This window comes from Talpa europaea, assembly GCF_964194135.1.
Source record: "Talpa europaea genome assembly, chromosome: 9".
Classification (NCBI taxonomy): Eukaryota; Metazoa; Chordata; class Mammalia; order Eulipotyphla; family Talpidae; genus Talpa; species Talpa europaea.
In genome coordinates this window covers 93,936,167-93,962,490 of record NC_140076.1, presented here as the reverse complement: position 1 = coordinate 93,962,490, position 26,324 = coordinate 93,936,167, and the positions used below count along the sequence as shown (strand labels likewise).

Below are 26,324 nucleotides of genomic sequence, written 5' to 3'. Positions count from 1 at the left end.
TTTTGATATATTAAAAGGTACATGGCTAGGGACTGTCTGAGACCATTTTCTTGAAATTTTCAATAATTTAACTAGAAAGTTTGTGTCCTTTTAAGAAATTTAAGAGTTAAAAAAAGATAGCATAGTCATTTTATTCTGCAGTGTTTCTTAGCATGTATTCGTATTCTAAAAAGTCATATTAGTAAAGAGGTATATGATTTTCACATCTCTTTACATTTAAAAATTTGTTTGGTAACAGTTAGGCAATCTGGGATCTTTTAGTGAAGTATTTGATTATATTACTCTTAGAAAAATAGGATATAATTCACTGCCTACCCTTTTTTTGTTTCATTTATGTATATATATTTGTATGCATATATGCATATACAGATAAATATTTATTTTTATTTGTTTCCCCCACCTCATTTATTTGTATCTGCTCGTTTTTATAGGTATTTTGCTTTGTTGAATCATTTGTTATGTAAATAGCCAGTATCTGTCTTTTTCATTCTGACCTGCTTTACTACACATAATCACCTGAACTCATTCCATTTTGTTGTGACAACATTTCATCTATGGCTAGATATTTTCCATTGTGTGGATATTCCAGATCTTCTTGATCCACTCCTCTCTCATTGAGCACTTAAGATTATTTCTGTGTCCTAACTATAGTAAATAATGCTGCAGGAAACATTTAGAGCATATGATTTTTTTTAGTTGTTGGTTTTGTGTTCTTTGGGTAGGTACCCAAGAATGGGATTACTGGGTCATACGGTATTTCCATTTTTAAGATTTTAAGGTAAATTCATATCATTTTACAAAATGGCTACACCAGTTTACATTCACACCAACAGTGTAATAGAATTCTTTGTTCATATCCTCTCTACTTTTTGTTGGTTGGGTATCTTTTAAATCTGTGCCACTCTCATGGGTGTGTGATATGTCATCGTGGTTTTGAATTTCCAAGGAAAAATGTTCATCATCATTTTTAATAAGGGAGATGTGGGTCAAAATAATAATGAGGTATCATTTTTATCTTCCTTATTAAAAGCAATGATGAATTTTTTCCCCATGTGTCTACTGGTCTGGTTATCCTCTCTGGTGAATTGTTTCCTCAGATCTGCTATTTATTTATTAACAGGCTTATTTTTTTAATGTTAAATTGGCTACCTTTTTTAGATATCTTGTATATTAACCCCTTGTATAATGTGTAAATATGTTCTCCCATTTAGTAGGATGTCTTTTTAATCTATTTATATTTTCTTTTCCTCTGTTAAAATTTTTTAATTTGAGGTAATCCAGAAAAATTGTTTACTTTTGCTTTTATTTCCCTCGACATAATGGTCAAATCTCCAAAAACATCTTTGTCATTTATGTCATGAAATATATTGCCAATATTTTTCCCATATATTTGTTGTTGTAGGTCTTGTATCTGTCTTTAATCATTTAGAATTTATTTTTGTGCATGGATTTATAGTCATCCAACTTCACTCTTTAACATGAGGCTGCTCTGTTTTCCCGGCAGCATTTGTTAGAGACTCTCCTTTCCCATGGTGTGGTCATGGCTCCTTTATCATAAATTATTGATATAGATATAGATTTATTTCTGGACTTTCCATTCTGTTCCCTTGTGTGTCTATTTTATGCCAATACCATATTGTTTTAATTACTATAACTTTATAGTATAAAAGCAGTTAATATGATGTTTCTGTGCCTCTGCTTTTTTCTCAGTATTGATTTTGGTATTTGAGGTCTTTTATGGTTCCATATAAACTTTAATATTTTTTGTTTAATTTCTATGAGGAATACAGTTAGTATTTTGATAGGGGTTACATTTAATATATATATACATATCACTTTTGGTGGAACCATCATTTTCAATATATTGATTCTCCCCATCTATGATAATGGAATATCTTTCAACCTCCTTACTTGATGATCTAAGTCCGTTAATAAAGTTTTGTAGTTTATATTGTATGAGTCCTTCACCTTCTTGGTTAAGCTAATTCTTAAATATTTTATTCTTTTATGAGGCAATTATATATGAAATTATTTTCTTAATTTCTTATTCATTGTTTATAAAAATGCAATAGATTTTTGTGGGTTGATTTTGCCTCTTTGCTGTATTCACTTACCATTTTTAATAGTTTTATTGGTGGAATCTTTCTGGTTTTCTCCATACAGTTTTATATCATCTGTGAGTAAGCATAGTTTCACTTATTTTTTCAAGCTGGATTCCTTTTATTTACTGTTATTGTCTGATTGCACCATAAAACTTTTAATACTAAATTAAACAGAAGTGGTGGCAGTGGACATTTTTATTTTGTCCCTGGCACCTTAAAGGGAAAGCCTTCAATTTTTCACTATTATTATGTTGGCTGTACATTTGTACTTTATAGCCTTTGTTATATTTAGTAGGTTCCATCTGTTTCTGAAGCTAACACATATCTAGTCCCATGTTGTTTAGAGATTTTTGTCATAAGTGGGTGCTGAGTTTTATCTAGTGCTTTCTCTGCATCTGTTGCTATTACATGACTTTTATCTTTACTCTTGTTGATACATGTTGCATTAATTGACTTATATATATATTAAACCATCCATTCTTCCCTGGGATAAATCCTACTTGATCATGTTGTATAATCCCTGTAATGTGTCCATGATTTAACAACAGCAGAGGATCTCTGTACCGCATCCTTCTGGTGGTTTGCACTGCCCTACAAACAGTTTAGTTATTCCTACCTTCTTTTGCTGCACCATTGTTCTGGATGTATGTCATCCATTTATCTCTCAGGTGTTATTGACTTTGTTTTGCTGTAATTTCGTTGTGCACTTGTGGAAGAGGTGAATTTGGAATCTTTACTCTGCTGCTATTTTGCTGAACTCTCTCACTTCCTACCCACTTTTAAAATAATAGTCTGTCTTCTGGAGCTATGAAGTAGAGAGAAATCTGTAATCTTTTAAAAGCTGAACTGATTGCCTAGGGTTTTGTCTTATGTATTTGAAAATTAAGTTATATTTCTTGAATTATTAAAGTAGCAATGAATATATTATTTCATTATTGAATTATTTAATATATTATTGAAGCTAAAAAAACTTACAGCATTGAAATACATATAACTAATGCAAAGATTTTTTTCATTAGTTTGCACAGACATCTTATTGAACATTTAAATGCAGAGATAGTGTTGCACACCATCACAGATGTGAATGTTGCTTTGGAATGGATACGGTCAACCTTGCTTTATATCAGAGCCTTGAAAAATCCATCTCATTATGGTAAAAGTAATTTTTTCAAGCCTGTTGGATCTATATACTCATAAATCAAAGAACAGATTATAGAAACTAATAGGTTACAAGCAAAAAGTAATAATAGTTCACAAATACATTTAGAGGCAAGAATAGATAAATGTGAGCAATTTTTATTTTACTACTAGTTTCTCAATAAGGTTTGAAATCAACACTATTAAAAGTAGATATTTTAGAAAAATTTTAACTCAAAAAATAACAAAACTGCCAAAATTATTTAAAATAAGTTAAAGTTTTTAAAAAGTATTGAATTTTATCTAATCTGGCATTCAAATCAAAGTATATATTCTATTATTGCTGCTGGAATTTTTATACTGTTTCTGAAGCTAACATGTATCTGGCCATGTTGCTTCTATAGGGGTCTTTTATGTGATATAGGTTATAAAATAAAAACACTTGGAATTATTGACTATCAAATTGAAACCTAACTCATTCAGTATCATTCTAATGCATATAGATTCAAAGAGTTTAAATCTCCAAAAGGAAAATAATACATCTTTTCCTGGTCACTGTTGTTACGCAATAAAATAAGCAAAAGACAGTCATTTGATATTGTAACTTTATTTTCTATAGATTATTTTTGCTATTAAGATATACTTTTATTATAATTATCATGCATTATACTTGTCAAATACTTCAAACAGAGATAGTATTAGTAGCCTAGAACACAAACTTCCTGTTCCTTTACTTATGACAGTTTTTTTTTAATTTAAATATTTTATTTTCTATAATTCTTACATCTTTTTTCATCTTTGCACAATGGATGCATTTTCATTTTGGTTATATTCCCCATACAATTGCACCTCCCCTATGTTTAAGCCTCCCTCTAGCTCACCAATCTATTGTTTTTCCCACCTTAGATTTAGTAAAATTTTTCACAATTAAAATTTAAACTTTTTCTAGTTACCAGATATAAACTGTTATACCTCGAAGTATGAACTGAGCCTATAAAGATGAATTCAGTCCATTCAATTCAATTTTTCTTATAAATTTTTATAACATACAGGTTTTGTATCTGGATTGAACAAAGATGGAATTGAAGCCAAATTACAAGGTTAGATGTATTCCTTTATAAAAAAAAATGTATTCCATAAATTTTAATGAAAAATATTAATGTGAAAGTAAGAAGACTTGTAAATTTTCTTAAATATCTTTGTGATTTAAAGGAAAAAATATGAACTCTTTTTCACGTGCAAATAAAGCTTAGTACATGTACTTTTTCCTTAATACATTTATTCTATCAGAATATCTTCCTTTGTATAATGTGTTATTTTGGTTTGTTTTTATTTTTAAAATGACACTGGTCTTTAAAAATGTTTATTTTTCTTTTCTCTCTTAATTTTAATTAAAATATAATTTTTCCCTGATTATGGACTTTGTCAGTATGCAAAGGAAATCATCTCTTAACCCTCTGGGTTCTCTTTGGTTGACAAGTAATCAAAACAGCATCATTTGGGATAGCAAAGGAAAATTAGTTCAATAATATATGGAGAATTTACATGACTGTAAATATTAAAGAATAATGGAGTGAACCAGAGATATTTATCCAGCATTTTGGGACCTGGGATGTCAAGGAGAGAACTGGGAGGCTTAGCAAATGATAGATACCAAGTTGGGTTACCACTTCCTTGCTCTGAGAGAAAAATAGGATTCTTAGATAGAGGGAGGACATGGTCACTGATAAATTTATTACTGAATAAGATGCCTCAACTACATTCTTCTAGCTCATAAAGGGGGGGGAGGGGCAGTAACTACTTCTCTGATTAGGAAAAAGGACAGAACTTAGGATAAGAAGATCTCTTCTTTGATCAGGAAGAGCTAAGGATTTAGGCAAAAAAAGAAGCCTCTTCTAACCTTCAGGGCCCTCATTGCTCTTAGCTCATTCTTTTAAGTAATAGCCTTCCTAGGCTCACAGGGCCTCAGTTGATCTCTTGTTCCCCATATCAAGGTGACAATTACTAGAAGAAACCTACCATGGGCATGTTGAGAAAGGCTATCTGGCCCTTTTAGGAAGACTAAGTCCACAGCTTCTTATCCTAATCTGTGCTAATGATGTAGCCCTATAATACCGCAGCTTTATTTTTCAGTTAATCACTCAATATTTCATTACCAGTCTTTAAAAGTATTAAATGTTGTTAAGCATTTGTTTTAATTAGAGCTATTTCTTCATTGTATTGAGACAGTTACAGTAAAAGAAAAAGGTTTGTTAACCATATATGTGTATGTAATAAATTTTGAGTGTTCCCAGAGCCAACAAATAACCTACCAAATCATACCCAACAGGAACACTCTACTTTCAGAAAGTAAGGAAAACCTATTTAAATAGTTGCATACACACACATCATTTTAAAGCTCCAAATAATACATGTATTTTACCACTGATTTAATGTTAATTATTTGTATTATTTTTACTATTAGAAAATCCTTTTTTGCCATCTTACTTTGCCTCTTAAGTAGGGACAATAGTTCTCAGAACAATTATATAATAATACAACTGGAGCATATTTAATTAGCTCCATTTGGTGTTATTTTCCTTATTTTACTAAAATATGTTTTCTATAATTGAACAGAATTATGTTTGAAGAATCTGAATGATTTATCATCTCTTGATTTAATAAAGATGGATGAAGATGTTAATTTCAAACCAACCGGTAATTTTTTTTATCATTATTAGTAAAGGAAGAATTGCTTACTTAAGACTAAATAAGAAAATATGTTCTGCAAAAATTTAGAAGTGGAAAAATTAAATTGTGAGCTCGGTTCTTAACAAGGTACCATCATTATTAGAATGATAAATTTAGAGCATGATATAGTCCTGTTTATATAGAACTGATGTATATAGAATGAGGTAGAACTTTTTGATAGGCACAGAATTTGTCTTCACTGAGCAATCCTTGGGTTGTTTCAAAACTGTCATAACTCTTGTAGCTAGTCTTTTGCCAGTTTTTAATTATTCAAGCATTGGTTATCTGGATGGTTCCTTGATATTTCATTAATTCATATTCATTCTCTCTCTCTCCCCCTCACCTCCTTCCCCTCTATCTTCTCCCTCCCTCTTCTTCCCCCTATTATATTCTGAATATATGTAAGAGAGAAAAAATATTCTGTAGTTTTTAACACTCATGATTAGAAGTTTTTTGGAGGAAAATATTGATTGATCCTTTTAAGGAAACTTTATAATAGTGAGGAAGTATAGAAAAGTTTTGAAAAATCAGAATCTGACTATTATCATTTGACATTTATATTTTTCAGTTTTTAATGTGTTGTTCTATTTTATACTTATAAACACAATAAAGAAATGTTTGATTTTATATCATGTTTTCAATTTTTTTAAATAAGATTACATTTAAAAAAATAAGTTACTGCACTCTTAACCATAGATACAACATTTTTTTCCTATTCCCCTGGTCCTTATTCTGATAAACCTAATTTTGTTTGTAAGAATTTTCTTCTGTGTATTCTAGGGTGTCTCACTAGAGAGGGAATGAGAATCATTAATGTAATTACCTTTATCCTTAGATACTTCCACTCTGAAGAGTCTTACTCCCACTGTCATTCCTTCCGTTCTTGAATTAATTGATACCATTCTTTTGCCTTTAAACACACTAATATATGATTTATATGGTATTTTCTCTTCTTTGTCCATTTTCAGTGGATAATTTAATTTTCCATTCCTCAATGCTCTACTCCGTTGGTTCTCTAGGCTGCTTTAATCAGTCTCTCTTTTCTGACCTTTTTTCTTTTTCTATGGGCTACTTAAAGTTACAGACCTTGGATCTTTATTCCCAGTTTATGATTATTTCTTTGAAAACATAATTTACCTTCATAGCTTCAGCTGTAGCCAATATGTAAATTAACTCAAAGTTTATTTTTTTATTCTGTTCTCTTATCTTTGCTACAAAATTTGATCCTCAGTTTTCTGTTGAGATTTTATTTACACATGATATAAAACTTGACATCCAGAAACAAGTAACAGTTCATTTGACCTGGAATACTTTGAGGCAAATAGAGTTTGGGTTCCAAAAACCTGGATTTCAGTCACGGTTGTAGCACTTGGTAGCTGTGACCTTATGTTCACTGAGCCTTAGTTTAGTCATCTGTACCTCCTACTTGCCTTATAGGCTATTGCAGCATTCAGTAGGATAATGAATATATAATTGTTTTGTTATTAGTATCAGTTTTTGTATTCTAATGCCCAAGACTAGGAAAATATATCTGCACTTGGTTATTATTCTCAATAGCATAACCATTCTGCCACACCTAATATCATAAAATATTTTGTCTTATGATTTCTCTTTCATTCCATAGTCATTCCATATACAGATAGCATCCAACACCAAAAGATTAACCCATGTTAGACCTGAAAATATTCCTTATCATTTCCTAGGTTAATGTGTCTACTTCCTGTCAAAATCAACAGAGGATGCTCATATGTTAAACATACAACTTTTAGGAGTAAAACCTGGGAATTGGTAATTTTAAGACTGTTCCGAGGTGTTTCTTTTGTAATTTAAAATTGAGAACCAAAAAAAAAAAATTTGAGAACTGCTGCCTTGGGATTGATGTTTCAATAAGTGAAAATCAATTTAGACCTTCATGCCATGGTCCAGCTTATCTCAATGAATGTCCTGAGGGGAGAAAAGATTCCAGAGTAAAATAGTTTAGAGTAAAACTGCATTTTCTATCTTCTGTAAGAGATTCATGGAATACAATAGTATATTAAAGGTACTAGAAAAAAGGTATTAAGAAGAGTCTAAATTGACTAAGGATTTTTACATTCTGGTTTTTATTTATTTATTTATTTTTAATTTTTAAAGATTTATTTATTCAAGCACTGGGTACAGTCAGAAACAAGGAAGGGTGAGAGAATTCACCAGAGCCAGAGCAGGGGGCAGAACAGGCAGACTGACAAAATACACTGCTGAGGGGAGCAGTGGGCATGGCAGGAGAGGTCTGCGTGCCATGTGGGACCCTCGCCAGCAGCCGGGGATCAAACTGGCGCTGCAGAGGCTGCGGGCAGCTTCGTAGCCCAGGGCTCAACCGCTGTGCCACCAGAGGAGGCCCTCTTTTTGTTTTTTACATTCATTAATGGAACATTCGTTAATGTTACAAAGAACACTAATGTTGTAGAACATGATTTGGGAAACATTGTTATATACAAAAATAAATAGTAAATAGATTTAGTATCTAAATATTTTTAAATAAAGCTATTTTAAAATGAAAGAAAATAGAGCTTATTATCTTAATCTCTAGCTGGGAAAGGACTTTCTTAGCAACTTAAAAGTTCTTACAGCATTTCTTTCTTTTAAAAAAATTTACATTGACTAAAACTCACTTTTTTTAGTTTGTACACTACAAAGTGATCCATAGGTCAAATAGTAAATTTCAAGGAAAATTGAAAATATTTTGAACTGTCATTTATAATTGGTGCCTACTCTCATCTTTTATAATCAGGCCTTACAGAATCTTATTAATTTTTTAATCTTGTTAATGAGTCAACTTTTTACTTTGGTGATCCTTTCTATGATAATAGTTACTTCTGTTTCACTCATTCTATTCGACCTCGCTTCTGCTTTCCTTAGTTTTACTATGCTGTTCTTTTATTAACTTCTTAAGATGACTACGTAGCTTTTAATTTTCAGCTCTTCTTCTCTTCTAATACAACCTGATTTTTCATAGCTTATATTTAGTACTATGAATTACCTCATATGCAAATGGCAAATGTGAGATTCATATTTATACAATGAAAAATTTGCACTGATAATACACCATTTTCCCTGGCACTACATGAAATAGCTCTTAATAGATATCAGAGTTTTTCAGAGAAATAGAACCAGTAGAATGTATGTATATGTGTAAAATAGAAATATGTAATTATATTTATACACATATGTATGTGGAGATATATAAATAGATGTTAAAAAAATGTTTGTTAAACTGATGAAAAAGCAAGTCATTTCAACTGATGAGGGTCCATGTTTATTTTTCAATCTTTTACCACAGAGGCAGGAAGATTGATGGCTTGGTATTATATTACATTTGAGACAGTGAAGAAATTTTGTACAATCAATGGAAAAGAAACTTTATCGGATCTGGTAAATTTTCTCTAGAAAACAAATATGTGATGATATAGTTTAAAATAAAATTGGAGAAACAACTAATTTGTATATCTCATGGATTTAAGTGAATAAAAGAGAAAGCATTTCAAATAGTGCTTATATCTCCCCCTTCTCTGCCCTTGCTCCTGAGACATAGGATATTCCTCCTTAGAATAAATTTTCAGATGTATCTTTGTAAGAGAGCTAAAGAATGTAATATATATACCAAAAGTAATATAATCCTAAGTGATAATGCCTATTACTTTGGCAATGGCTACCAAGTGTAATTATTGAGAATGATGCCAAGACCATGTGGCATGTACATTAGGAAAGATTACCATGACTATGGGATAATAAGGGACGTGTATGCCATGTACTTACAATCCCTTCCTAAATCATTTGCATGTGAGTAAAAGTAACAGCAGAAATAGTATTTGGTGATAAGCCTCACCCCCCCACTCCAAGAAAAAAGAACTGATTGTAGAGGAAAAAAATAAGAGTAAAAACAAGTCATGCAAAGATATCTATAATGGGAGGCAATTGCAGCAACAGAAGTAAATAGAACCATAATCATATTGTTGGTACCTAGTAACTGTATTTGTTCTTTCTCCCTTTACTGGAGATATAAATTTGAAATAAGGTATTTATAAAAGAAAATATTTCTTCTCAAATTTAAACCATGACATTAAACAATCTAAGTTGATTATTTTAAGATTAATTAAACTAAAAATTTCACACAAATTGATGAAAAGTAAAAGGTTTGTATTAGCAATAATATTATTACTTAACCAAGTAGAAATCAATAGTAGAAAATCTTTGATGTTGACATTAACTCATCTGATTTTGAGTTCAGTAATTATGTAAGAGAATTAAGACAGGTATTAGTTTCATTTTACAGATGTGAGAAACCAAAGCACAGATCAAAGTCATCTCACAGAAAGTTTCTAGAATATAAATTTCTTAATATTTAAAGCATTCTTTCTGTTATAAAATTAGCCTAAATTGAGATAGAAGGGTGAATAATAATTTGATAGTAATACTATAGTGCCAGGAGCTACCTTTGTTGGGTACTTTCAATGTGTTGGGCACTTGGCTGAATATCTGAAATTTTGTCAATCTTTATTAACTTTATCTTACTGGTGTAGTACCAGTTTTCTAGCACAATGTCAGTCATCTAACAAGTGTTTGTTAACATCTGTTAGTGAATTATTTAATGAATTCTCCTTAAAGAACCAAAAATGTATAAAGCAAATTTTTAACTCTATTATGATAAATGACGAAACTATGATATCCCAAGGCAGTGTGAAAAATAAATCAGAGAAAGATGAGAGGAAAGGAGTAAAGGATGTACTTAATTAAATGGACAAATGCTAAAATTTTATAGGTCACAATGATAGCCAGCTGTAAGGAATTTCTAGATGTACAGTTAAGGACAAATGAAAAGAAAACACTGAATACTTTGAATAAAGATCCAAATCGGATAACTATCAGGTACAGAAATTAAATATATTTTGAATAATTTTTAAAATATTTCATTTAGTTTAAATAATAATAAAACTTTGCCTTATGCTTTTATTTACAGATTTCCAATGGAAGGAAGAATTAAAACAAGAGAAATGAAAGTAAACTGGTAAAAATAATTCTTAAATATTTTAAATACTATTTGTTCGTGATTAATTTTTGAGGGTTTTTATAACATTTAAAATTTTGTTTCCTTAATACAAAAGAACATATTTACATAAAAATATGGAGTCAGAATGCAAATGTGAAATTAATTTCGAGGATATCTCACACTTTAATTAAATTGATGATTTCAATTTTTCTTTATCAATTAACATTTATTGAGAATGTTCTCTTGAAACAAAGTAGATAGTTTAAAAAAACATGCTTTCCATTAGGAGCTTTACATTTAACTTGAGTGAGAAACATGCATATATAAATAATGGGCAGTGTGAACATATCTACTGTCTATTGAATAATAGTGGCATTTTGGGAAGGACAAAGAGTAAAAGCTAAAATGTAAGTGAAGGAATGAATACATGACATTGGGATGACTCTTCTGCCAAGAATGGGATGTTTGTACAGAGGAGTAATAATTGGAAGAGTAAATTCAGGTCACACTGCAACTTGTAGTGACCATTTTATAAATGCTATGATACTCTTTTATGCTAAACCAAGTACTTAATGTTGTCAGAACTTACATCTTGGTGTTAAACCTCTTCTAGATGATGTGATTTTAGGTGAAAGTGACTTTTTTAACATGGCTAAACAAAACTAGCCAAAAAATTTCTTTTTCCTCCTTGACTAGAAGAGAGCATTCTTTCTCTGGAAGACTTCCTAACATTTCATTGAATTTTATCTCACAAATACCTTGTTGTTCATAACAATATATAACAATACAAACTGCTGTTTATAACTCATCTGGCTGATATATATAACCTGATCAACAGAAGTTAGTGTTTCATAGCTACATAATTAAGAAATTCAGATATCCTTAGAAATCTTTCGTGTCACAAGTGAAGTAAGTGATGCCCAGATATGTGGTTACTTACCCAAGGTTATGTTGCTATTCTTAACTGGGGAACTGAACTAGAACTAGAAACTAAATCTCTTAATTCTCTCAATGTTTTTTCCAGTGTGCTTTTTTTTGCATCAGTTGTTATTCAAATTACATGAAGATTCTTTTCCACAAACATCTTGGGAACACTCTGTTAGAAATTTTAGACTTTCCATTAGCCTTGCCTTAAATTGGGTCATACATCATTTTGATTGAGCATGTCAGATTTTAAAATTGATGACTTTATAATTTTTTATTTATAGTAGATTTTATTTCCCATTTCCCATTTCCCACCGTTGTGCATCTATTTGAGGATAGCCAGGAAGAGATAATAAATTTTTTTAAGAAATAATGAAATTTCTTCTTTCCTCCAGTCTTATTCAGGCTCAGCTAGGATGCATCCCTATTCAAGACTTTGCTTTGACACAAGATACCTCTAAGATTTTCAGAAGCGGCTCACGAATTACAAGATGTATGTTACAGTGGTTAATGGATTTCCAGTCTTTTTCCAGAAAAGTAGTATACTACTTAATATTGGAAACTTTTTTTTCAGGGTTATCAGATTTTGTGGCTCCTCAAGAAAAGAAGTTTGCTGTATTACTGAATAGTTTGATTTTAGCTAAATGTTTTAGATGCAGACTTTGGGAAAACTCTTTGCATGTATCCAAACAGCTGGAAAAAATTGGTAAGTACTAAATACAGACAGGCAGTTTGTCAGGGTCTTCAGTTTGTTTTGTATTTAACCATTAGGAAAATTATTCTTTGATAGGTATAGAGCTTTCAGCAAAACAAACAAAAAACATGTTTTTAGGCCTAAAAAATTACTGTCCTTCTCTGGAAATCTGATTTTTATTTTTTTCCTGCTTAAATGATTCTATTTGAAATCAGTTGGGAAACTTAAAAAAATTAATGCTCTATTTTTTCAATTTGTTCTCAGACCATGAGTGAAGTTTTATTTTAGTAATTAGGGAACTGAATGATGATGTTTTGATCTTGATGAGAAGTTATAGAGGTCATAATACTGCCCATTCCTGATTCATTACAGAAAATTATGTCACCTGTTTATATCTTCTGTCTGTCTCTCTCTTTTCACTAACAGTAGAATATTATAATCATAAAGATTATGCAGATAAATGATTGTATCTGATTTTACCTGTCTATTGGTATCTAGCTCAGGATGTGAACTAGAAAACTCTAGAGGGTGTTATTACAAAAACTGGTTATGACTGAAACTCTGGAGTTTTCCAGTTTGGCACTTTTGGCTTTGTAACCCTGCTCCTTCTTAGATAGTTAGAATTCCAAAAAGAGGATTATTATCCCATAACTGACAGCCTTGTTAGTTTTACAATTTTGTATGTGTGTTAGAGGCTTTAAAAAATTATGTAATGGGAATTTAGGGCTTGTCTCATTACTCCTTAGAACAAAGATATCCTGTTTGTTGAGGGCATCATACATTTTATTTCCTTGAACTTTAAGTCACTGTGGTGGCAGAGAGCTAATTAATCTTGCAAGCATGGTGAAGGTGAAAGTAAGATCAAAGTAGAGGAGAGATTCCTGGTTGAAAGGCTCAACTTCCTGCAGAAGTCCTTGCAAACCAATGCCATCCTGAAAGACAAGAGTGTTATATTTGGAAGGAGTTTCCATACAAAACTTAGAAAATAGCAACTTACAGATTTTAAATTACATTAAATATTTTCCCAAAAAAGTTCCATTATACTTAAAAATAGTTTTTCTGACTTTCTGGAATTTTGTTAGTCTGACATCAGTTTTGTTCTATTCCTTTCAAATTGTAGAACACATTTATTAAGTACAACTGACCAGAAAGAAGAAAATATTGCCCAGCAAAATCCATATAATAGAAAAGTAAGAGAATCTAAAAAAAAAAGTAAATCTAAGTTCTTATCAAACATCAGAAAAAACATGGTGAATACAAATGATTTTTTTTTTATTTTTTAAAGATTTATTTATTTATGCATACAAGAACTTGGGTACAGGCCAGAGGTGTGGAGGGTGAGAGAGTTCACCAGAGACAGAGTGGAGAACAGAACAGGCAGACTAATTGAAATACACTGCTGAGGGAAGCAGCGGGTGAGCCAGGAGAGGTCTCCTGCGCCATGTGGGTAGCTCCCTGGCCGGGGATTGAACTCAAGCTGCAGTGGCTGCAGATAGCTTCATAGGTTGTGTCTTAATCCCTTGCGCCACCAGGGAGGCCCCACAAATGAATTTTCAATGGTGTTTATAGACTATTAAATCAGGAAAAAATTTAAGGGAAAATGGAAATGAACATTAAGGAATTATGAATACTAAACGTTTTGTCTTAAGAATGAGTAAGAGAAATTCCCAAGAATGCTGAAAGAATAAAGATATGAGTAAGGACATAGGAGTGTCACACCCTTACAAGTAATATATGTGCCTAGATAAGGTGGTAGTATTTCAAAGCTTTGTACTTCTACCAGTATCTTCTATTTTGGGATTTGTATAAATTCATGCATTCATTAAAGTTTAAGAATTTTAAACTCTAGTTTCTTAAAGCATAAAGAAATAGGAAAAGTTCAAAGATTAAAGTGAACTTGATATAATTAAGGAATAAAATCAAAGGCAATGTGACTAGATAGTACTCAGCAAGAGGAGAATGGTAAAGACTTTAGATGAAAGAGTTAGCCTGTGCTTAAGTTGTTGAGGTAAAGTAGTATAAACACAGTAAGGAAGTTGCCACTTTTTCTAAATGTAATGAAAAGGCACTGGAAATTTTGGGCAGAAAAACAAAATAATCTGATGTATAACCATAAAGATAACTCTACCTGTAAAATAGTACTATTTAGAGAGGCATAACTTCATGAAGCAATATATGCATTCCCGAATCACATTACCTTTTTTTTCAAAGATGAGTGAAACAGTAGGTGTCTCTTTGTACTGGCCCTATGGATGAGATATGGTAAAGTTAGCATTGAGTCATCATGTGAACCAATGATGTTCCTCCATTTTTTATAAAGCAAATGAATATTTTATTTTGGTTTTAAAAAATAAATGAAGCAATTGAATAATATCAATCCAAATAATACAACGAAAACTTCTGTTTAATTTTGTGTAGAAAAACTGGGGGGTAAGCCAGAATTTGAGTGGGGGGTGGAGAGGATTCACCAGAAACAGAGTGGGAAGCAGAACAGGCAAATTTACTGAAATACACTAAAGCGAGCAGCAGGGCTAGACAGGACAGATCTGCTGCCCAAGGGGTTAGCTCCCTGGGGTGGGGTTGGGGGAATCTAACTCAGGCTGCAGCCTTGATCCTTTTAACCCCTAAGCCACCACAAAGACCCACTACAACTTAAAACTTCTAAAAATACTACTAATAAAAACCTTTAAAAATTGTCTTTAATTTTTTCCCAGTTCTTCAATATTTAAGAATAGATTAAGATATATTTTTTAAAAACTGCTATTTGATTACTTCTCCACAGGTATAACATTGTCAAATGCAATGGTAAATGCAGGTTTGACTTCCTTTAAAAAAATAGAAGAAACAGATGCAAGGGAACTTGAACTGGTATTTAATATTCATATATTCTTAATGTTACCTGAATTCTATCTGAATTCTAAACCCTAACACTTTGTATCTTTATTTCTACTAAAAAAATAATTTTTCTTCTCCAAGTCTAAGTATTTTAACTTAGTAAGCTTTTGGGTAGCAGACATTATTAAATTATTGACTCTAAAAATTATTTTGCTAAAACTGTGGGTGGCTTGAGGTGGGTGGCAGATAATGGTGTAGTAGCATACACCTGACAGTGTGATCCTATGTTTACAAATCATGTACAGTGTTGCAAACCAATGTTACCTTAATTTAAAAATGTATAAATAATCTTACTGTGGTAAGAATATAATGATATAAAAATTTTTAGATTTTAAATAGACATCCACCTTTTGGAACTCAGATAAAGGAAACTGTGATGTATCTACCAAAATATGAACTTGAAGTGGAACAGGTACGTATTTTCTGATCTTTAGACATTTTGAGTGCCTTTTCAGTAACAAAATTATCCATGTCTGACTTGAAACTGAACATGAATAGTTGTTTTTTAAAACTTTTTATACCTATCTTTTTTTAAAGATTGCAAGATACAGTGATACCATGGCAGAAATAGTAGTGACTATTATATTAAGAAACTTTGAACAACTGCAAACTAAAAGAACAGCTCCAGATTCTCACTATGTTACCTTAATCATAGGTGATACAGATAACCAACTGGTTTTTAAGCACAAAATTATGTAAGTATAAAATATCTGATATTTGAATTCATGTGTAAGTATATACTATAAAGAGAAAAATTCCACTGAGAAAAAAAGAGATAAAATGACTGTGGAATACATTGTTACTTTTTCCTCCCTCTATAATGGGGTAGTTTCTCTGTCTTATTAGCATTGGATCTTTTGGGTTGGGTTGTTATGTTTAGTACTCAATACAACAAAGTGTACAGTCTATCACTATGATCTGAAATAAGTGAACAGATAACTTTTAGGAGTAGCTGTGGTCCACTGTTGCTGAACTTTCTTATTGTGTTGATTTTGTCCAGTCATTTGTGACTTACTACTTTTCGAGTGCAACCTTCCTCCTACTCCAAAATACAGTTTTTATTTACAAATTAAAATTTAGTAAACTTCCATAACACCATTGTGGGGTCTTGGCAAACATATCCAGTATATAAAAGAGGTACCTTCTCTTATACCTAGTAATTCCCTTGTACCAAGGCTGTCTAATGACAGCTTTGACTATATGAGATTAAAATAAGTTCAGCACAAAATTGGTTGCTGTTCTGTTGATGATGTTGTTAGATACAATTTGTTTCATATCAATTTAAAAGATAATATTGGGGCCTCCCCGGTGGCGCAGCGGTTGAGCGCTGGGTTGCGAAGCTGCCCGCAGCCTCTGCGGCGCCGGTTCGATCCCTGGCTGCTCCCCGGCCACCGGAGGAGGGTCCCACATGGCGCGCAGACCTCTCCTGCCGCCCGCTGCTCCCCTCAGCAGTGTACTTCGGTCCTTCTGCCTGCTCTGCTCCCCACTCTGGCTCTGGTGAATTCTCTCACCCTCCCGCGCTTCTGACTGTACCCAGTGCATGTATAAACAAAACAAACAAACAAATAAATAAATAAATAAATAAATAAAACATGCCTCTATATAAAAAAAAAAAAAAAAAAAAAAAACCTAACTGGGCTGATTTACTTATAAAAAAAAAAATAATAAAAGATAATATTGAAGTTGTTACAAATACATGTAACTCATGGTTAGTGAATTTTTTTTAAAGATTTATTTATTTATGCATAAAAGAGCTGGGGTACAGGCAAGAGATGCAGGAGGTGGGAGGGTGTGAGAGGACTCACCAGAGACAGAGTGGGGAACAGAGCAGGCCGATTGACTGAAATACACTGCTGAGGGGAACAGCAGGCGATACACGAGAGGTCAGTGCAATTTGGAATCAGTTGTTAGGTCATGTAATTAGGAAAGTTATAGCTAAAGTAACTCCATTAACATGCCATTTCTCCCACCTCAAAATTTGGGAAAAGTAACTCACTTCAGTTTACTACCAGAGTGGGCCTAGAATCAATAGGCCCCTGAAGAGTAAGTATATTATTTCATTTAGCATTTGGATCACTATTTCAATAATGCATTACTGTTTTTCAGGGATTCTGTTTTGCTAAAAGCTGGAAACTGGGCTAAAAAGATTGATGTGAAGAGAGCTCTTAAATCTGAAGATCTTAGCATAAATCTAATTAGTTCTGAATATGGTAAGTTAATTGAAGGAATAAAGACATGAGTGTAAAGAGTATGATAGCATTTTAAAGATATTTCCTTTGTGCTGAACCAGAAAAACAGTATAAAATATAAAAAAATTATTCTGTTTAATGTGAATAATTTTAAAGGCAGTTTCATGTATTTAGAAATATAAAAGATAGTATGGACTGGGACAACAAATTAAAATTTTATTTGTTCATTTATAGATATTTTCCAACATAGTTAAATTTCAATTATTGTAGGAATATTTTTATTTTTGTGATAATAGAATAAATAATTCTTACTTTTAAACTTTTTTTATATCTTAATTTCCTAGACTTGGTAGCTATAAAATTATAAGAGATATAAAAACAAATAAATGGTCTCAAGTATAGGTTTGAATGATTTAAGTAAGCAATTGCATACTTTTTTTCCCTTTTTCCAGTTGGACTTGATATTCAGCAAAAATTTACAGTTTATTACTTAGGACCCAAAAGATTTGGAAATCAAATAATTGTGCAAAAAAAAGCAGCAGCAGTGATTTCCTGCTCTAAAGATTCAGATAGGTTTAATACAGCAGGCTCCAATAAAGGTAAATAGCTATATTTATTCCTATTTTGCATTAAACTAAAGATCTGTCTAGGATCACTGTTATCGTACCGCTTCACTCAGATTGTATATAATCTGGAATTAGATATTTAGTTTTTATAATAATTGCATTAATTCTCTCATAGTAAATATTTGGGGTAGTACTTGGAAACCAAATTATTTGATTAGCTTGTCGATGTTCATTTTTGTTTTATCATACTCATTCTATTTTTATGGTCATTGTCAGTGGGAGAGTAAGTAATATACATGCAGATTTGATGTGACAAATCAGGTGACAACAAACTTAAAAAATTGTTTTATTATAGGAATTTGGAAGCATACAAAAAAGTAGAAACAAGTATGATGAACCCTTATGTACCCATCACTTGCCTTAAGCAATTATCCACTCATGGTTAATAGTGTTTCACCTATGCTTTTCTGAAAATCAGATGTCATATTATTTCCTCTGTAAATGTTTCACTAAATATATGTAAATGGTAAGCACCTAAGAAAAAGCATAACTATATAACATAAAACCAATAACTAATAACTAAATCATCCAACATTTAGTCAATATCCAAATTATTATCTCATAAATTTTATTGATACTCATGAATTTTTTATTGATATCTCATAAATTTTATTGATACTTCATCTTCATACCATCTAGATATATCAAATTGGTTCTGGAATCCTTTTGATATGTCTTAGTAGTTTTGACAGTTCCTTGCAGTGTGAGATAATATGATAGTCTAGGCTTACCTTGTATGTTTTTAGCCCAGGTGTAATAAGTCCTTCCTTCAAGATTCCTTGGTTTCTTTTAAACATAAATAGTTTTCTAAGATTACAATCTGTTTGCTGGAGGAGCACGTTAATATTAAGTAATTGTGTGTGTGTGTATATATATATATATATTAGAATTTTTCTTATAGAATTAGAAGATACATGATTTCTTGTTTTAAAAAATAAAATGCATAATTAATTAATACTTAAATGTCCAAATCAAATTCATGGCTACAGGATTTATCTTTAAACTCAGTTATCTGCATCTGCTTTTTACCATGTTGAGAGATTTAGTTCTCAGTGGTCCCTAAAATAATAGAATATCACTAATTTTCCTTATTTCAATGATACATAGAACAATTAGTCACAGAATAAAACCACCAAATTGCAGCTCTTCTTATGATTTTTAAAAATAGTTTTAAGATTTCTTGTGGATATTTTTGTTCTTATAATGTATCTCACTAGGCATACATAATCATAAAACCAGTGCCTGAACACTTTGGAAATGTGTATATATTCAAATACTAGTTAAAAATCATTCTGCTTTTCTCCATACTCTTGGGTGTATACGTGCGTTAAATGCAACATCAGTGTGATTCTACTCTTGATAAATAGCAAAAAGATAATATAATATTTGACAAAAACATTTAAAGGAGACATTGTCATTTAAAAAGTAAAATCATAAAGTACCTTTAAAAAGTAAAATCATAAAGTATATAGATCTCTGATTAGTATAAATCAAGAACTGCAAAAGTAAAGTAATAGTCTTTTAGCAGTGTTATCTCTAGTAGCTTAGCACCAAGTTATTTGAGCTTATAATTCAGTTTGAGGTTAAGTGTGTCAAGATGCCTGTTCTTTTTTTTTTTTTCCCTGGCTTTTGAAAAAGTGACTCCTGGCCCATCAGCCATTGACTCTGTTAAATAATTTTAAATATTTTCTTTAAATTTCTAGTTGGCATGATTAAAACATTTATTTTCCATTAAATGCTTTGAACCAGGAACTTTAAAAGCATGCAGATTAGTATAATATAACAGAACTATGAAAATATGCATTTCAGATTTTAATGGTGATGGAATATAAAATCTGTTAACTTTAAAGCTTACCTAAAAATTTTGCTTTGGTCAGTTTTCTCCAGCTACTCCATTTTTTCAATGATAAATCTCTGAAAGCTTGTTTTTTTATAAGACACATTCAGACAAATCTTAAAATATAGGGAGTGGGAGGTAAATAAAAATAAAATACTCATTTTCTAAGTATCATTTCTAACAGAGATACAGTAAAAATATTTTATTACTTAAGTAATATCCACATGATACTATAATAAATAAACTTGTATACACTTCTCATAACTGACAAAACTTGCCAACTTTGCCTTGATATTTCTGGGGAGTCGCCAGAATTTCTGCAATTAGAATCTAATCCTAATTAGTTTTCACCATTGGTAACAAATGTGTGTAGTCGTTGTGCACCATCTTGTGGTAATATCTAGATATACATCTATTAGAAGTACTTGTATTAAAGAACAAAGCAGTTTCCTTATTTTTTGTCAAACAACTATCTGCAAGGCATTTCCTCCTAATCTTCCCACCCCAAATCAGACCATTCCTAACCTAAATTAATTACATGAATTATTTGGGGGAGAACTGAGGTAGTAACTCAGTAGTAACTAGAGATACAAGGTAGTTGAAAAGCAGCCTCCAAAATTCGACTGCCTGAGTTAAAATCTCAAATTTATACTTAACTTTATGGTCTTGAACCTGTTATTTAACCTCTGTATGGATTAATTTTCTCTCCTGTGAAATGGAGCCATAAATGGACTGTCTTATTAAAGACTAACAGCCAAGAGTGAACAGATATTTGAGGAAAATCTGAAACATAAAAGAAAGCCCCAAATAACGAAACAGAAAATGAATGGAAGAACAACAGGATAATTCAGGAATGGAATAAAATTTAATATGAAATAATTAGCAACCTTAGATAAAGTAAATATTAAATTGTAATCATTAAACAGGATAGGATACCATGAAATACAGAATAATTACAGAACTAAGGTAGCACTGTGGAAAAAGCTAATTTGCTGGAGGATAAGAAGATAAAGTCATTACATGCTATGTGAAACAAAAGAACAAGAAGAAAGGAATATAAATATGAGACAAAGGGGGTAATCTAGGAGTCTGATAGCTGACTAATGCTGTTATAGAAACAGAAAACTAACCAGCAAATATAATTTGAAAAAGTTTTCTAGGCCTAAAATGAGTCCTAAATCAGTACATCAAAAAAGCTTACTTAGTGCTCGGTAGTATGAATGAAAGAACATCTACAAAGGAGGCATAATTGCAACATTACAGAACATCATGGATAAGGAGAAAATCATAAATGCTTCCAAGGAACAAAAATTGAAGTTGCATTGTTTTTTTATTTTAACTAAAAAAACTGGGTCCTACCTAATAGGCAATAGACTTAAAATCCAGAGAGGAAGTGATTTTGAACCCTGTATTCTATATCCAACCAAACTGTTGATTAAATGGCAAAGTATAATAAAGGTATCTTAAAAGGGTCAAGGATACAAAACGTTTGGCAGGCACTTGCTTAAGGATAAACAAATAAAAACAAAGCAGTTAACCAAAAAAGAAAAAGTAAAGAATCCAGGAATAGTGGGTTTAGTCCAGGAGGTAAATGAAAGTATGTTCCAAGATGACAAGTATAGAACAGGTTTCCCTGTATTATTAGGAGAATGGGAGGCTCACTGAAGGAGGTATCTGTGAGAGAAATAAGTAGATGAGGCATTTCAATATATTGTCTTCATTTTTGAAATGCTAAAAGTATTTAAAGAAATTTAAGGTAGATATTGCTAGACTAAAAGGAAAGTAGTAAAACTTCTGGGAAAATCATATGCTTCTCAGGAAAGAAAAGCACAGTGGTTGATTCTGATTTTAAAATATTTTTACCTTCTTTCTGTATTTGTCAAATGAATCCATTCTCTGTGACTTTACTACTACCACCAGTCTGCACTGAGTTACCATTTCTTGCCCAGACTCCTGAAGCAGCCTTTTGATAGTTTTTCTTGCACCTATCCTCCCTCAAATCCATTCTCCACATTGAGAATGTAGTGGTAGAAAGGGTTACACTTTATAGATTGATTTTTTCAAAATGCAATTTTTTTAAAGATTTATTTATGCTTACAAGAACTGGGGTACAGGCCAGAGGTGTAGGGGGTGGAAGGATCCACCAGAGACAGAGTGGGGAACAGAACAGGCAGATTGACTGAAATACACTACTGAGGGGAGCAGTGAGCAAGTCAGGAGAGGTCTGCTGTCCCATGTGGGTAGCTCCCTGGCCAGGGATCGAACTTGTGCTGCAGTGGCTGAGGAATGCTTCATAAGTTGCATCTTAACCCCTTGTGCCACTAGGCAGGCCCTCAAAATGCAATTTTGATTATGAACCTTGTTTTGGTTAAAACAGTTGAGTGGTTCCTCATTGCTCTTAGATTTAAAAAAGTCAAATCATGAACATCTCTTACAAGTTCCCATACTGTCACTCATTCAGTCTGTCCTGAAGCAGCAGTGGGAATGCAGCTTCTCATCTCCATAAAATTGGCTGATAAAGATACAAGAGACCCAAATGCATTTAGATAGTTTATTATTATCCATGCAACAGAACAAGGTCAGCATGGTATCAGCTGCTTGCATCCCTAATCCTACAGGATGGCACTCAACTGCAGGGGCTAGATGATATGAATATAGGTTGTTTTGTTTTTGAGAAGTCTAAGTGGCAGCTAGTTGGTTTTGTAGCCAGCAGCCGCACCTGTAAGGGATGAGGGGAAATGTCCTATGTCTTACTGTAGCCAGAGAGGCAGATCAGAAATTGCCTTATAGCAACCTCATGAAGATAGGGAGCCCCTTGAAGCTGAGACAGGTAAGAAATGGCCTTTAACAGCCTTAACATGTCCCAAGAAAAATCAGGGCATTCTGTAAATAGTTGGGCTTTGCCTATGTGGCCTGTGTGAAAGCATGCAATTGCCAGGTTCTAATGATGGAGCTTTTCCCTGCAAACATAGACCTTTCTCCCTCTACTTTCTCATCATGTGCACTCTCTTACTTGCTGTGTATCACCTACACTGGCCTTACCATTTCTCCAATGTGTCATGCTTTCCCTTGTCCTGTATAGAGGTTTTGCATATGCTATTGTCACTCCCTCAAGCACTGTTACTCCTACTTCTTTGCCTTGTTAACTTCCACTTATTCTTCAGTCCTCAGACCAATCATTACTTCTTTAGGGAAGCCTTCCAAGACATTCCTGACCAAGGTAGTTCCCTACCAATGCTTTTATATAGTACTGTTCCCCTCTCCTTCATAGCACTCAAAACTGTACTAATTATATGACTATTACATAGTTAATAGCTAATTAATGTAATACAGATGACACATATGCTAATGTATTAGTTATCACTTAATTTTAAAATGTTTTCACCTACTTAATTTCATTTTATCTTTTCATCTTGATGAGGTAAACAGAACAGATACTATTTTTAACCTGTTTTTCACAGATTAAGAGCCCATATTTGAACTTGTGTTTTCCTTTTCTTTTTATTTATTTATTTTCATTTTTGCATAGATAATTGGGGTATAGGCCAGAGGTACAGGGGTGATAGAATTCACCAGAGACAGAGTGGGAAGCAGAACAGGTGGGTGTACTGAAATATACTGCTGAGAGGAGCAGCGGGCGAGACAGGAGAGGTCTGCTGCACTATATGTGGGTTAGCTCCCTGGCAGGGATCTACTCAGGCCATAGAGGTGATAGTGCAGAGACTTAACCCCTAGGCCACCAGGGAGTCCTGAACTTGTGTTTTCTTATATTAGTTTAGGGTTCCCTGTATTTCACCACTGTGTTTTTATGTAAATACATTAAATATAAGGCAGCATTCAGAAAGCTAGAGGGACAAAGGAAACTCCTAAGTGCTCTAAGAAGAAAGAAATCACTTCTAGATGGGGTGATCAAGATAGAACTCCATAAAGAGGTGCTATTTGAGTCAACCTTGAAAGTTGATAGCTTCTGATAAGCAAAAAAGTTAGACTTCTATCTAAGACAAGAAATAATATCAAAGGTACAATTATAGAAAAGCTTTGAATATTAGCAAACATGTTTTAATGCATAGAAGGTTAATATGGATGCTAGAAAGGGAGGTTAGAATTACATTGTGGAGGATCTTAAATATGGAATTAATTTTGTTGTAGTAGGAAATAACATTTCTAAGTGCACAAATGATGTGATCAACATTAAACTTTGAAGAATTAATGAATTAAGCTACAGTGTTTAGAATAAATTGTGGCATGGTAGGGCTGGATTCAAGGAAACCAGGTAACTAAAATTGATGACAGCATGAACTGGGGCAAAAGTTCTTAGCCAAGAGGCATGGCACATCTTGCGAAGTATAACATCCAAATTTTTCATACAAAGATCAATGGGAACACACCTGTATTTGAGGAGAATTGCTGCAGCAGAAGAGAGTATAACATTGGCAGAAGTGGGTCATCTTGGGGGGAGGGGGAACTTAAAGGATTTCAACTTGTGCTGGATGCTTCTTAGGGATTTTAAGAAAAACAAAAGTCAATTCTAGATTGCATACTCTCAGCAAGTGGGATATTAGATATTTTGGTGTATCTTACCTTGGAGATGGGAGGAGTTATGAAATAGTAGTCATTTGTGTTAGCCAGAAGAGGGGGATGTTTAGTTATTTTTGTGGTTATTGAGTGCCCTTGTCTCTAGATTCAGAAATAATCACATAAATAATCTTATCTCTATATTCTACTGTAGTCACATAGTAGCCTTCTTTGAATATTCTGTAGTTTTCTGCCAAAGTTGTTTATGTCCATTGGGAACACCATAATTCATCTGTCAGCTTCCAGCTGCTAGGAATGTTATATTACTTAGTATCCAATACATTGATCTGCATAGGCCTCAAGGTGTCTAGCCAGTGGCCTAATATCTAGATGAGCCATGCCTTGGAAATTTTGATTCATCAGTGGCACTGAAAATATAGAGTAAAGGACCACGAAATGTTAGGACAATTTTCAAAGCTCTTCACTATTTCCAAAATTTCTAGCTCACTTGAAATCTATGCTTCAGCAAAAATAAGTTTATTTTTCATTTATATAATTTATATGATTTATATAATTTATATGATATATAATATATTTATATAATTTATATGATATAATTTATATCATTTATATAATTTGTGGTTTGCCAGAAAATCTTCCCTCTGGTCTCCTTCTCATGTTCAAATTCTGTTTGTCCTTCAAGGACCAGTTCAAATGTCTTTCTCTTTCCCATGTAACTAGTGAAAGCTAACATCAAGAAAAATCCTACTTAAAATAAATAGAAAATTAATTATATGTTTGGGTATATTATACCTTAGGGAAGTCAAACTAGAAGCAGTCTCTTTTCTACAAATTCAGACAACAAATATCTCATATCCCTAAAGCATTTATTTCTAGCATGTATTAAGTGTGTATGGTATTCTATTTAGTAACAGCTGTCAGTGATGCTAGCAGAATGCCATATTCTTTTTGTATTGTCTGAAAGGAGAGAGTTGGATATTAATTATATTAAATTCATAATAATGGGCATCATAAAAAAAATAGGTTTGTTGTTCTTATATTACTTTAGGAATGACAGCTTGCAAAAAACCTGGGAACCGAGAATGCAACCATCACTGCAAAAATAAACATACTTGTGGACATGACTGCTGTGAGTTTTAAAAGTATTTCAGGTTTTAAAAAGTACTATTCTTTGATGAATCGTAATGACATCCTAATTGTCTATGTATGATGATACTTATAAAGCTTATAACTAATAATTTTGTTTGTTTTGTGGACAACATGAAAAAAGTAAATATTAGATTTTAAATTTTGAAGAAATTTGTGTTTTTTAAAAAGATTTATTTATTTATGCATGCAAGAGCTGGGGTACAGGCCAGAGGTGCAGAGGTGTGAGAGGATTCACCAGAGACAGAGTGGGGAATAGAACAGTCAGATTGACTGAGATACACTGCTGAGGAGAGCAGCAGGTGAGTCAGGTGAGGTCTGCTGTGCCATATGGGTAGCTCCCTGGCTGAGGATTGAACTCGTGCTACAGTGGCTGTGAATAGTTTCATAGGTTGTGCCTTAACCCCTTGAGCCACCATGGAGGCCCAGTTTTGAAGATATTTGGCTTTAGATTAATGATATCTAAAGTTTAACCTAAAGAG

General features: G+C 32.5%; 1 protein-coding gene across 1 annotated transcript in view; it reads left to right on the top strand.

Annotated features, from left to right (window-relative positions):
- The window catches only part of HFM1 (helicase for meiosis 1), a gene marked incomplete at both ends in the record, with an annotated part of 61,672 nt that overhangs the window by 21,779 nt on the left and 13,569 nt on the right, over positions 1-26,324 (top strand). Inside the window, 14 exons of the mRNA XM_084242955.1 lie at positions 3,122-3,255; positions 4,292-4,339; positions 5,856-5,936; positions 9,289-9,380; positions 10,768-10,874; positions 10,966-11,013; positions 12,315-12,412; positions 12,494-12,625; positions 15,396-15,481; positions 15,837-15,920; positions 16,046-16,203; positions 17,615-17,718; positions 18,150-18,296; positions 25,745-25,825. Coding sequence (XP_084099081.1) covers positions 3,122-3,255; positions 4,292-4,339; positions 5,856-5,936; positions 9,289-9,380; positions 10,768-10,874; positions 10,966-11,013; positions 12,315-12,412; positions 12,494-12,625; positions 15,396-15,481; positions 15,837-15,920; positions 16,046-16,203; positions 17,615-17,718; positions 18,150-18,296; positions 25,745-25,825 — 1,400 coding nt within the window. The remainder of the gene's footprint in view (positions 1-3,121; positions 3,256-4,291; positions 4,340-5,855; positions 5,937-9,288; positions 9,381-10,767; positions 10,875-10,965; positions 11,014-12,314; positions 12,413-12,493; positions 12,626-15,395; positions 15,482-15,836; positions 15,921-16,045; positions 16,204-17,614; positions 17,719-18,149; positions 18,297-25,744; positions 25,826-26,324) is intronic.